Genomic DNA, 12132 nt, shown 5'->3' on the forward strand with positions numbered 1-12132 from the left:
CGCAGGCGGCGGGGGGAGCGGCAGAGTTCCCGAGCAGCCGCCGGAGAGCCGGCCTCGGCGCTGAGCTCCGTGTTGCCCAGAGCAGAAGGCTGCCGTCGAAACGATCCCAGGCGTTGCTACCGCTTCTTACCTGCGGTTGCGAGAGAGCTGTCGCCTCGCCTCGAGGCGCCAAGCTCACGTTTAGGTATTTACCGGAGCTAGTTGCCATTTTTCATCACCGTATTTCAAAAATAAACAGTACTAGCGAGGAAGCGCCTGGGAAAAGGCCAGCGCCTTGCTCGCGTTCGGCTACCTGTTTTTACTTTTTTTTTTCCAGAAAGTAAATACAAATAAGTAACCTTCAACGCCAGAGCTGCCAAACCTGAGGGCAGAGGCCCTGCAATCTCGTTCCAAACCATGCAAGTTTCAGCGACTTAGGGATGGATGAAAAGAGCATTATAGAAAACGCAGGATTATTAAGCAATCTGTGTCACCGCCCATTGGCATTCTTACTAACAGTACAAGGAAGCGGCGTGGTGAAATGAGAAGTGCAAATATTCGACTGCCGGGATTAAGGAAGCCTCCATATGGCTCCAAGACGACAACACATTCAGGGAATACGGTAAACCAGTGAAAATCAGCGTAGGCAGGTACAAGCAGGTACCCAACAGAAAGTAATTCAAACTACAAGTACATGGAGTGGATCTGCTTTGGTATCCATTAGGACCAGAAAAAAGAATGTAAACCTTCAGGGATGTAAATCACAATAGATATTTGATTGATACGTCCCAAGCATGCTTCTGGACAGAACTACAACTGTAAAAACACAGAGACACCAGGCTGTCAGCTTTTCTGTTGGCTTTTCTGTTTGTTTGTTTGCTCCTTGGCACGGTTTGGTTTTGCTTGCCAAGTTTAAGAGTCCAAACATAGCAAAATTTTAGCATCACTGGGAATATATTTCTGTACAAAGGGGGAAATAAGGTATATGGCTGGAACAGGTAAGGGATGGTATGCCAGAAGAGGGGGAGGTGATTCTTCCCCTCTGCGCAGCACTGGTAAGGCCACACCTGGAGGGCTGGGTCCAGTGCTGGGCTCCCCAGTAGAAGAGAGACATGGACATACTGGAGAGAGTTCAATGAAGGGCCATAGAGATGATGAAGGGACTGGAGCATCTCTGCTACTGAGGAGAGGCTGAGAGAGCTGGGTACTCTTCAGCCTGGAGAAGAGGAAGGCTCAGGGGGATCTTACCCGTAAATTTAAGTACCTGGAAAGGGAGGGTACAAAGGGGATGGAGCCAGGCTCTGCTCAGTGGTGCCCAGTGACCGAACCAGAGGCAGTGGGCACAAGCTGAAACACAGGAGGTCCCCTCTGAACATCAGGAAACGCTGTTTTACTGCGAGGGTGACCCAGCACTGGCACAGGCTGCCCAGGGGGGTTCTGGAGTCTCCAGCCCTGGAGATACTGAAAAGCTGTCTGGACACGGTCCTGCACAACAGGCTCAAGGTGGCCCTGCTTGAGCAGGGAGGTTGGAGAAGATGACTTCCAGAGGTGCCTGCCAACCTCAGCCAGCCTGCGATTCTGTTAAAAAATGACACAAAACAAAACAGCCCCCCCGCAAAAAAACCCCAAAACACCCACTCATTTTAATGAGTCTGGCAGCAGAGCTTCCTTGTATCATCTAAATAAGTACGTACTCATTCTGTGCCAGCTGAAGGTAACAGTACCCTTTTGTTTTTTTCTAATCAGCTTTGGGCAGCCTGCCATTACTTGTAGGCAGCTTCATGAATGTCTTTAATTAACCTCAGGTTGTCGGCAAGGATTCTGGGGTCTCTCCCATTGCCCATCCTCCTGGGCTGCTGCACGAGTCAGTTGCCCCTGGCTGCCGAGCCCAGCCGAAGAGCAGCACCTCTGACCAGCACAGCTTGAAAGAGGGGGAGGTGGCTGGGCAGACGCACACCTACCAGAGCAGCAAACTCCAAAACAGTAAACTCTGGAAATAATTAACAGGCAGGGCCTGCCAGCGAGCACAGCCGTTAACAGCCCTTCCTTCACAGAGCACGCTGATAGGTTTAATGGCAAGTGAATCGCACCGTGTGCAGTTTTCCAGTGCTTTTAAAGATGCCATCCCTAGGGCCTAGCTAGCAATATCATCTAAAAGTAGCGAAGGCATTCACAGAGAGCGGGGGAGTCCCCCCCCAAACATGTGCCTATGCCAAACGCTAAGTACAAGCAGCTTTTGCAAGCGCCGCACCAAGAAAAGCCAGGAATTCAGTTTCACAGATGGCCTCCCTAGGCTCTCTGCACTTTGCAGCACGTTTGCGCCTTGGCCTTGGGGTCCAATTTAAATTTTTTCTTGTGTCGTGCTGTACAACAGAAATAACAACTCTTAATTGTTATTAATTCTCCATCACATAGCATTAGAACATGCAGGCATTCTAATTAACTTGTAAAACGCAGTCCAGAACGCTTAGGCAAATAATTTAATAGGATTCACAAGCACACACCGCAAACTCAAAAGAAAGAAAAGTCACTCCTTCCAGTTCAGTATAAGGAAAGGCCACGGCCGTTTTCTTCCGATGCAGTTTTTTAAAAATACAGCAATCTGCCTACTTATGTCTGCTCTCCCATCACAAAGTTAAACATTCTACTGCTAATGCACTTGGCATGAGGAGGAGAAGTGCCATTATCCCCAGCAGACAAGTGAGGAAACAGAGACAGGGAAATTGAAATTAAATTCACAAAGGAAGCCTGTGACAAAGCAGGGACTTTGGACTCCATGTCTCCAGACCAGCATATTAATCACAAAATTAATGTCTCTTCCCCCCCACCATCTCTTGCTGCTAGACTAGAGTGAAAAGCAGTTTTTAAGTGGACATACGCTTTTGATGTTCTGTTTCCAGAGCACTTTAAGTCTTCCATCACTGTTGGAATCCCAACGTACAGTACCATGGCTGGCAGTGGGAACAGCGACAGCATGGAACCTGCGCCTCCTCAGAGCCATACTCATCATCGGCTTTGCCAACACCAAACAAGGGCCGCTGTTGTAGGCCCGGGGAAGAAGTGGAAAGGACGGATTATTGGGGAGACGGGCAAGGAGAAGGCCGCTTGGTGAAAGAATTTGACTGCCTGTCTCTGATCACAAATATCAGCATCTTTACACCAAGTTCTTTTTCATTTCCAGAAAAAATGTTTTACAATTTTGCCATAGTGATACGAAGAGACTTGAATAAGTAACTTCCAGCTGGGGGGTTTGCTCCAGCTTTTGCTTTCTCCCAGAGCTTCACGCAACCACAGGTGGTATCTTCTTCCTCCCGTTGTTATTGACTTGGAGCATCTGTTAACACAGCAGCCCCGTGGTTGTTTACCTTAATGTAACCAATGGATTTCAACTGTAGGCGGTGTCAGTGTTCTTCATGTCATTCCTTCAAAGCTATGCAGGTAAAGCAACAGCAAAGGAAACTTGGACCATCTAAGTAGGAAGGACTTTCGAACACAGGCTGTCCAGCAAAACATTTCTAGTGAAACTGTTAATGAACTCACAAGTAGCAAATTATTTAGGTTTCACATTCTTGCTCGGCATTAACAACTTCACAACTCAGTTGTAGAACTAAGTTTTGACCGCTATTTGGTCTTCTTAAAAATTTTACATCGTTTGCTCAGGGTACGAACAGACCTATTGTAGTGAGCGTTCTGACGTCCTTATAAAAGCAAAGTCAAATTTCTGCTTCCTGCATTTTAGCCATGCCTAGTATATTTGGCTTCACCTTTTCTGGGAAGATGGAAGGAGATAGTGCAAGAACAGGGATATAACTTTTATAGATCAGTCTCAAAACGCTGCAAAATTGATCGTTAAAATTCCATATTTAGCAGCATAAACGTCTGCTTCATGACAAGGACAGTGGTTGGATGAACACACTAATGGCTAAAGAAAACGCTTATGGCAGCACCATAAAAACAGGTCCTTTAAAAAGTAACTTAAGGACTTTTGGCGATCGTGGTATTATTCTCACATTTTTATTTCAGCTTGTATGCCACTTGCATACAGAAGAATATGGAAATTTGTCCATGGCAATGTTTATTTTTGGTGGTGCTTTAAAAAATAAGTTCAGGGCATCTATTCCAGACTGACAGCTTAGTCTGCATCCCTAGATAAAGCTGTGGAAGGAGTTAATTTAGTACTCGTTCATCCTTTCTGTTTATCAGGCTCTTCTCATTGTGCTCCACCTATCATAAAAAATAAACCACCCCCTCAGCCACCCCAAATTCGTAACCCACCCATCAGAAGTAGCTTTTCAAAGTCATTGCTGTTCAACTGCAGAAGGTAGGGAACAAACCTGATGGCAAATCCTGCCAGCAAACCCATCCTTCTCTACTGCATACGGACCATGTTTTAGCGCAAGCGTCCTGCGCCATCGCAAGATCAGTGCTATCACCGTCGGGTAAAAAAAAAAAAAAAAAAAAAGTCATTGCTTGATGACAACAATTTGATGCAACTAGTTATAATTACCTGTTTATTATTTTGTATGGTGATTTGGATGGGTTTGCTAATGCCTGTGTTCAGAGGTCCTCCAAAGAGAGGAAACGCAGCTCAGGAGTCAAGCAGCACAGAAGTCAGTCGAATACCTGGGGATACCTGGAGGGCAGGGGGGGAACAAGTCCCACCCTGAAGTAATTGAAGTCTGTCGTTTATCTATTTTAAGCTTTTCGTCACTGCAATTCCCATCCTTCACAGAATGGTACAAACCCCATCATTGGCATTTCTGCGTTTTCTGAAAATCCTCCTCCTGCAGGAAAAGTATGATACCTCCCGCTATCCCCCGCTGCTCGGCAAACGACCGGTTTAAGCAGTTGCCGAGAGCAGGGCTAGCTGGGGCAGGGACAGAGAGCCACGGCACCAACAATGGGAGCTCTTTTAAGTTTTTATTCCCTCCAGCTGCTTCTCTCTCCACTCTGGTTCCAAAGGCTGGAGCCCTCTGCCCCTGGGGCGCGAGCGACCACCCACCTCTCCCCCTGCAAAGGTTGGCAGCTTCACCTGCAGGTTTCAGTAAGCCGTGCGACTACTTGCGAGAGGAACGTTAACTAGTCTGTATAAATATCTGGATGCCAAAAGCCAAAATGATACCATTGGCCTTCTCCCTTGGCAAAAGTAATGCTGAGCACCAGCAACTCAACTCCACGCAGGGGAATAAGGGCAGTAAAACCGTACTTAGGTAAAAGCCTTTTTCTGGAGTTCTGTAATGGTTTCCATGGTTTGAGCTTCCAAGATGCTCTTTGCAGCCCTGCGGAACAAGAGATCCAAGAACCAACAGGTACCTCCACTCCGGAAACGCTCTGAGCGTTCTCAGAGCAAGTTTCGATTTTCAAGTGATTAAGCTTTCAGATGAAACAACAAAAAAGCCCCTTAAATCCTATACTCATACACAGCTGTTAGCCAATAGCTATAAATTTCCAACACTTTCAGGGGCCATTATAAGAGGACTGGGAGTGTGCCCATGCCCAAAACAGCACATTGGTTTTCACCCGGATTACCTTTACCTTGGCTTCTTAAGAAGCCTACAGGCATTCATCTGACAGCAAACAGAACAAATGATTCGCTAATACCAAAGTGGACTGAATTGTTGGAGCAGTAACTGATGTGCATTTTTCCACTTTGTTTTACTGTCCTCGGCCTTCATTCCTCAGTCCAGCCTTGGTCCTTGGGATGGGCCAGAGGAATGCGGGACAGGAAGGAAGCTCTTGAACCTAAGACGCACCTTCTCATCCTCGCAAGACAATACCATAAATTTTAGATCAAATTCAGTTTGAAAAGTAGTCAGATTATTATTTCCCTTTCTTTTTTCACTGTTTTAAATCCATTTGTTATGTTGACTTCTTTTTGCACCTTACGACCCCTTCTCTGACCAGGTATTTGTATAACAAGCACAACCTAACAATAAAAATGGATGGCAAGAAGGTACACGCACCGAGCTCTCACTTAAACCAGTCAAACCAACCAACCTCCTCTTTATCCATGGAGCGTCCAATTTTTACAATGTTACGGCTGTGCAGATACAGAGCAATTAGCACAAGGAATTTGGGAAGAGGTAGTTCTATCCACTTCAAAGTTGAGCACTACTCAGAAGGAGTGCTGATTTATTTTATACTTGAAATAAAGACACAAAGTGCAATCCTTCTAACAGCACATTAGTACCTTCTGCAGCCCTCCTCTCCTTCATGTCAGATTTTCGGTCACCATCTAGTAACACATCTGGAGTAATTTAAACAAGCCTTTTTTTTGAAAGCTTGATTATTTTTTTTTTTTTCCTAAGAACAACATAAACCAATTTCTTTTCCCTTCATCCAGAAGTATCCACCACTGTTATGGTGCTCCAAAGTAAAGACTGTGGCTACTATACCACATCCATAAAATTGTCTCTGTATACTACAGTAAACAACCCCTTGTTTTCTACCTGGCACCCAAGTAGCATTTTCCCCAGGTAAGAACAGGCGTTCAGGGAAAAAGAAAGGCACTCTGTTGGGTAAAGGTGAATTTTATTGAAGCGAGGGCCACACAAAAAGGCCATCAAAGACATATTTCCAACCAACACACTTCTCTATTCCAACTAGCAATTCTGAAATTACTACAACAAATATATTTTTACCTCTTCATACGTTTGGTTTCTCAGCTCGTGGGTGATAACTGCTATTTGCAAGGCTCCTAAGGGAGGTATCTTCACAGTACCAATAATAACAGAACTATCAGGTAGCTGAGGAAGCATTCACTGGGTGAAGCCAAGGCATAAGCCAAATGAAGCATAGGTGGTTAAGCTGCTTTCAAAGCCAGTTACTACAAAATAAGGAGAGTTTTTAAATATTCCTCCACAATTCCAGGATGTATCATCTGTTATCAAAGCAAAAGGACAGAGGGCAAGAGCTAAAGGAAAATTTAAATTTAGAAAGTCATCTAGCCCTGTATTCTCTCAATTATGCTTTGGGGAAGAAGGGTCACAAAGGAAAAAAAGCAACTCTACTCTCCCATGGATCACTTCTAATGCGGGTTCCCTTTGGCCATCCTGAACCCCAGATCCAGCTGGTCACGTCTACACTGCAGCCTGACAAGCTTTGGTCTTCCTGCTGTTCAAATGGAGCAGATTTTGCTTGCACAGATGGGTCTCCCTGCTGGGCAAAGGGAACACGGATGGCACGCGACTTGTTTCCAGTACAGCCAGTACAGGTACTTAAAAAGTGCAGCTACAGTGCACACACAGGCCTGTGAACTCAGAATCACTCCCGTTTTTGTTTTTTAATTAACATATACTCTGCATAGTGACAGTAGAGTCTTTTTTTTTTTTTTTTTTTTTAAATTATGCTCTCATTAAGCTTGGGCTGAAGGCAAGCTGATAGAAGAGGAAAATTTGGTCCTAAGCTTGTAAACTCTTTGGGCAGGGGTAATATTTTCTGGGAAATGTCCTAACAAAATATGGCACTGTGAAGAAAACAAACAAAAGAACCAGAAAGCAAAGTCAGCACAGCACTCTTCCAAAAAAGAGCGCCACAGTATATCAAGAAGCAGCAATACTAGTTACAATTTTAAATTGCTTTTTGAAAGCAAATCACAGCTACAGTGCTGTACATTACAAATGCAAATATATGACATATAAAAAGTTTTCTATGCAAAATAATCCTGCTTTCAGTCCACATTCTTCTATGCCATTTACTGCAAGAGTATATTAAATTTTGATATATTTGCTTACAGACAGTTTATTGCCACAAAGGTAAGTTCTGGCAGTCTTAGCAACAGAACAGAGTTTAGTAGCAGTTATTAAAATATCTTTACATTAATTGAGATCTTAATCTTCCGTTGTAAAAAAAAAAAATATATAGTAATGCAAGAAGTGTCCACTACATTCATAAGTACAATACTTGAGTTTTACTGAAAACAGTGAGCATGCAACTCAGACCTGAAAGAAGTCAATAAGCAACTGGTATTTCATACAGCCAGGGATGTCTGTTATTTGCATACATTTATTCACAGCTTACAATGTTAAATAATCTACAGTTCTGAAATACGTGCATTTTAAAAGGAACTTGTCACAGCTCCTTAGAGATTGCTGAGCAGACATCGTGCAGAAGAGACTAAATCAGGTCAGCTGCAAACTGAGTTTGAATAAGTAAGACAAAGTCGCGCTCTTCCACTCATGTGCTTCCATTGTTTAAAATCACAGCAGGAGAATGACTTGCACTTATGTTTATGCATATTTCAAATCTCTCCTGTCACTCCGTTTTGGCATTCTTTTGAGTGACACTAACCAAACCCAGCTGTGAATAAAGAATTAGAACTCAGTATCCGAGATCTGGAGCAAAGAGTGAATGTTGAAGATACTGTAATTGTTTCAAAAGCAAATACAAGAAAGTCTAAACATAGCCTCATGTTTGCTGTCTACATTTCCAAGCTACAGATGCCTAAAAGACTCATCCCCAGACTACCATTTATCAGTTCTGTGATCTGAAAGTCCACAGAGAATGTTTTCACTGGTAGCACAAACCATAAGATTCTGGTTCGAACACGTATCGGAGGGGGTGGGGGGAAGGTGCTTAAGACTGTGGAAAGGAATTAAAGTATCTAAATAAAGCCTGTTGGCTTTGTTGACTGTGTACTGAAATATATACAAGAAACAAAAAACTAAACAAAAAGCACAGTTACTAAACAGTTTATTCTCAACATGTGCTGCCCTTCTGCTGTTCTTCTGTCCAGATTACTCTCAGTCCCAAATAAGGTAGTATTAAAGGAATGAGCATCATTTCCTCAGAGCCTCAACTAAGAGAGAGAGAGGAAAGGAAGAATACTGTTTCATATTGCCATGTATACCAGGGCATGATTCACTGTAGAACAGCACAGAGAGCATGAGAAGATGAGTGAAAAAGGTGGAAAGACCCTTGTTGGAAGGTAAGCGAGGTTTAAAAACACATGTATGCATTTTAATAACTTACAAATAAATTAAGATGGTGAAAGGCAGCATGAACTAAAAAGGGAAAAAAGACTGAAGCTAAAACAAGGTGATGTGTTGATAACAGAAAAAGTAATTCTACGGCAGAGACGTATTTTTCTTGGAAACAAACCCCATTCTGTTGAATAACCTAGAACAGCGATTATCTCATCTGTGCATAAGATTTGTGCAAATGGCATGTGCAAACACAGAGAAGTGAGAGAAGAATATAACCTCTTCAGTCATTAGAACATTTAAGAGATGCATCTATTGACAAAAGTTCCATCCTTTTCTCTCAGAAGTTATTGTCAGGAGTCTGACCTACAGATTCAAATTCTTCCTTTAGTGTCTTCAGTATGACCGAGTCAGCACGAGTAGTCTTTTCATCTAAGTACAGACATCACGACAGTAACGAAACATTTCTTCCTGGTCTCGAACACAAACTTCCAACCTCGGGTTAAACAACCATAGCTTAAGCCCTTTCTCCCAAAACTTCAGCTAGCTTGCTTATAACCTCTGATTCTTGGAGTACTATCCCCAGACTTCCATAGATGCCATTAATCTCTACTACAGTACCATGCCCCAGATGTGCCGAGCATTGTATTTCATGTAGTTTTAGGTACCCTCTACATTTTGTGGACCACCGCCTTCATATTTTCAATCCAGCTTTTGCAAAGAAAATATAACCAAGACTAAAAATTTAGTCAAGTCAAAGCAGAAAATGCCATTTCTGTTTCTTTATGATCTTACATTTTGTAAGCTTTACCAGAGAGGAAATAACTCAATTTTAAATTCTTCAACATGCAGAGAATAAGACTAACCATATAGATTAGCAAGCTGACAAAAATACGTGAAAGAAACTGTAAACACTTCAAAATGCTTTAAGTCTAGTTATTCCAGTTACTGTATTAGATCAAGTTTTTAAATCAATATCAAAAGAGCCATCACAGGTTTGTCAAATTCTGTTTCCAAGCAATTTGCAGTTAATTTGTCACTTCTCATTATACTTCTGATCATCAGCTTTAACATACACAAGAGGAATAGTTCACTGCTGTCAGAGCATAATATAGGACAGTCTTTCAGAGTTACCGAGGGCTTCTTTCTTAGAAGAGCCCAAAAAGCTGAAAATAACACACAGAAATAAAAACCTGTAGTTCAATGCTACAACACCAACAGATTGTTCTTCTACATTAAGATTTCTCTTTTTGCAGCTGTGGAATGTGTTTAAAGATTCAGCGTTTCCACTGTCTCATCGAAGTCCCGACCAGCTGTGGAGGTACGAAGCCCACCCGGAGGGCCGTGATGTACTCTCTTCCTCACCTGAAGGAAGAAAAAATCCCATATATTAAACTAAGTTTATTATGTAAGATATTGCATCATTTGGTTACATGACCTTGTTTCCCAGCCCTCCCCGGTCCTTTTTCAAATGCTGTCCTTGCACACTTGTTCAGGAGGTAACATTTAATAATCACTCTTGGGCTTCCACAGATATGTTCATGGGTTTCATCACCACGTCTACTTTACGTTGGGTACTTAAGGATGTTTTAAAGACACCATTTATCATCTTTCTCCAGAAAAATCCAATCAGTGTTCATTAGAGTGCCAGAACAAGATCAAAACACTATGGACTTCATTTATAACTCATCTTTCCAAATGCAAAGCCTATCATGGAATGCAGATCTTTGCCAGTTTCCTTATTCATGTGATTTTGTTCACAATGTTAAGTGTTTATATATCTATACACACACATATATATATATACACACACACATGGTACCTACTCTTTATATTAATTTTAAAATAAAGTCTAGGTCAGTTGCTAATGAAGTACAAGAAGCTAGAGGTTGTTACTGAGAAGTGACAAACAATACCTTAAAAAGTGTTTTTCACGTGACAAATGCTCAAAGAGAGTATTTGAAGAGGAGCCAGAACATTATTATACAGTCAGCTCTTGCGTTAATATCTTGCAAAGGCTTAACTCTTTTACTTTCCTTCCCTAGTTCTTTTATTTCTTAAACAAAAAGCGTATTTTCTTGAAGAGATTTTTAAAGTTAACATACTGAAATTAAAATTAGATCTGCAGTACTGCCTTGAGAACACCACTTTAATTACCTTTTTAGAACATCTGCCAAGAAAGTAATTAGTTTATAGCAACTTCTATTTTAAGGTCACTTTGACAGAAATCTTTAACTCTATTCAAAATATGAACACATTAAATCTTTACAACTTACTATCACCTTCCTAAAATGTGCATGTTTCAGACAAAATTACATTTTACCTTAATTTTATTTGTATTTTTGGGTATTTGTTCTGTTTTCTGAAAACTGAATAGTAACTTCCCACCAGAGCAAAATGGTTTTATTGCTAGCTCACTGGCATTATGCTGCTAAGCTTTGTTTTTTCTCAAAGGTCTACATAAAAGAAAGCACAGAACTTCAGTTGCCTTTGTTCCCCCTTTTCCTTTTTTTGTGATGTTTTGACCACCACCTACCTTGGGCAATTGCAACTAGCTTCCCCTTCTCTTCAGGGCTGAGCTGCAACATGGTGTCTATTACTGGGAGCAGCCTTTCTTTCTCGCTTCCTGACTTTAGAAATATGAACTGCAATAGAACATTCTTCAAGTATTCTAGATTAGCCACAGACTTTTCTCTCTCTTGATTTCTTTCCAATCTTCTTATTTCATTCTTAAGAAGCTACAGATGAGGGAAAAAAATAGGCAATATTGTTTGCTTCATATAATGAGCAATTGAACAAAGGTCTTTTGAAGAGCTAAAAAACTAATTATGTAGCATGCTTCAAGAATAATAATATTCTGGACAAAAAGTCCAGTGGAACTTGAACACGTGATAATGTTGTCCAGAAATAACTTCTTATTGATCAAAAATAAACCTTTTTTGATAAAATCTGTGCAGTAGTTACAATGATACACGGTACTAACCATTCAATTTCAGCGATAAAGAGTTGAACTGTTAAATAAGCAATGTGGATCAAAAATTTAATTTTATCATTCATTAAAAAACATTTTATAAAAGAAAGCTTAGCATGTTTAGAGAATACGCTAGCTTCAAAAATGTTTTCAGAAAACTCAGAGAAGTACCATCAAGTCATACCAAGCTCTATTAGTACACGTATCTCTAAACACGTATCTTCTTTTAACTTAAGACAGCTAAAAGGGGTTACAGGAAGA

At 41.6% G+C, this 12132-nt stretch overlaps 1 protein-coding gene across 1 annotated transcript in view; it reads right to left on the bottom strand.

The window, feature by feature from the left end:
* Positions 1-7298: 7298 nt before the first annotated feature.
* Positions 7299-12132, bottom strand: part of GCC2 (GRIP and coiled-coil domain containing 2) — a 28154-nt gene continuing 23320 nt past the window's right edge. Inside the window, exons 21-22 of the mRNA XM_035894366.1 lie at positions 11437-11638; positions 7299-10265 (exon numbers count right to left, since the gene is read on the bottom strand). Of these exons, the coding sequence (XP_035750259.1) occupies positions 10195-10265; positions 11437-11638 (273 nt within the window). The 3' untranslated portion in view covers positions 7299-10194. The remainder of the gene's footprint in view (positions 10266-11436; positions 11639-12132) is intronic.

The sequence above is a fragment of the Egretta garzetta genome, unplaced genomic scaffold (genome assembly GCF_000687185.1).
Source record: "Egretta garzetta isolate BGI_Z169 unplaced genomic scaffold, ASM68718v1 scaffold5, whole genome shotgun sequence".
In the NCBI taxonomy this organism is placed as follows: Eukaryota; Metazoa; Chordata; class Aves; order Pelecaniformes; family Ardeidae; genus Egretta; species Egretta garzetta.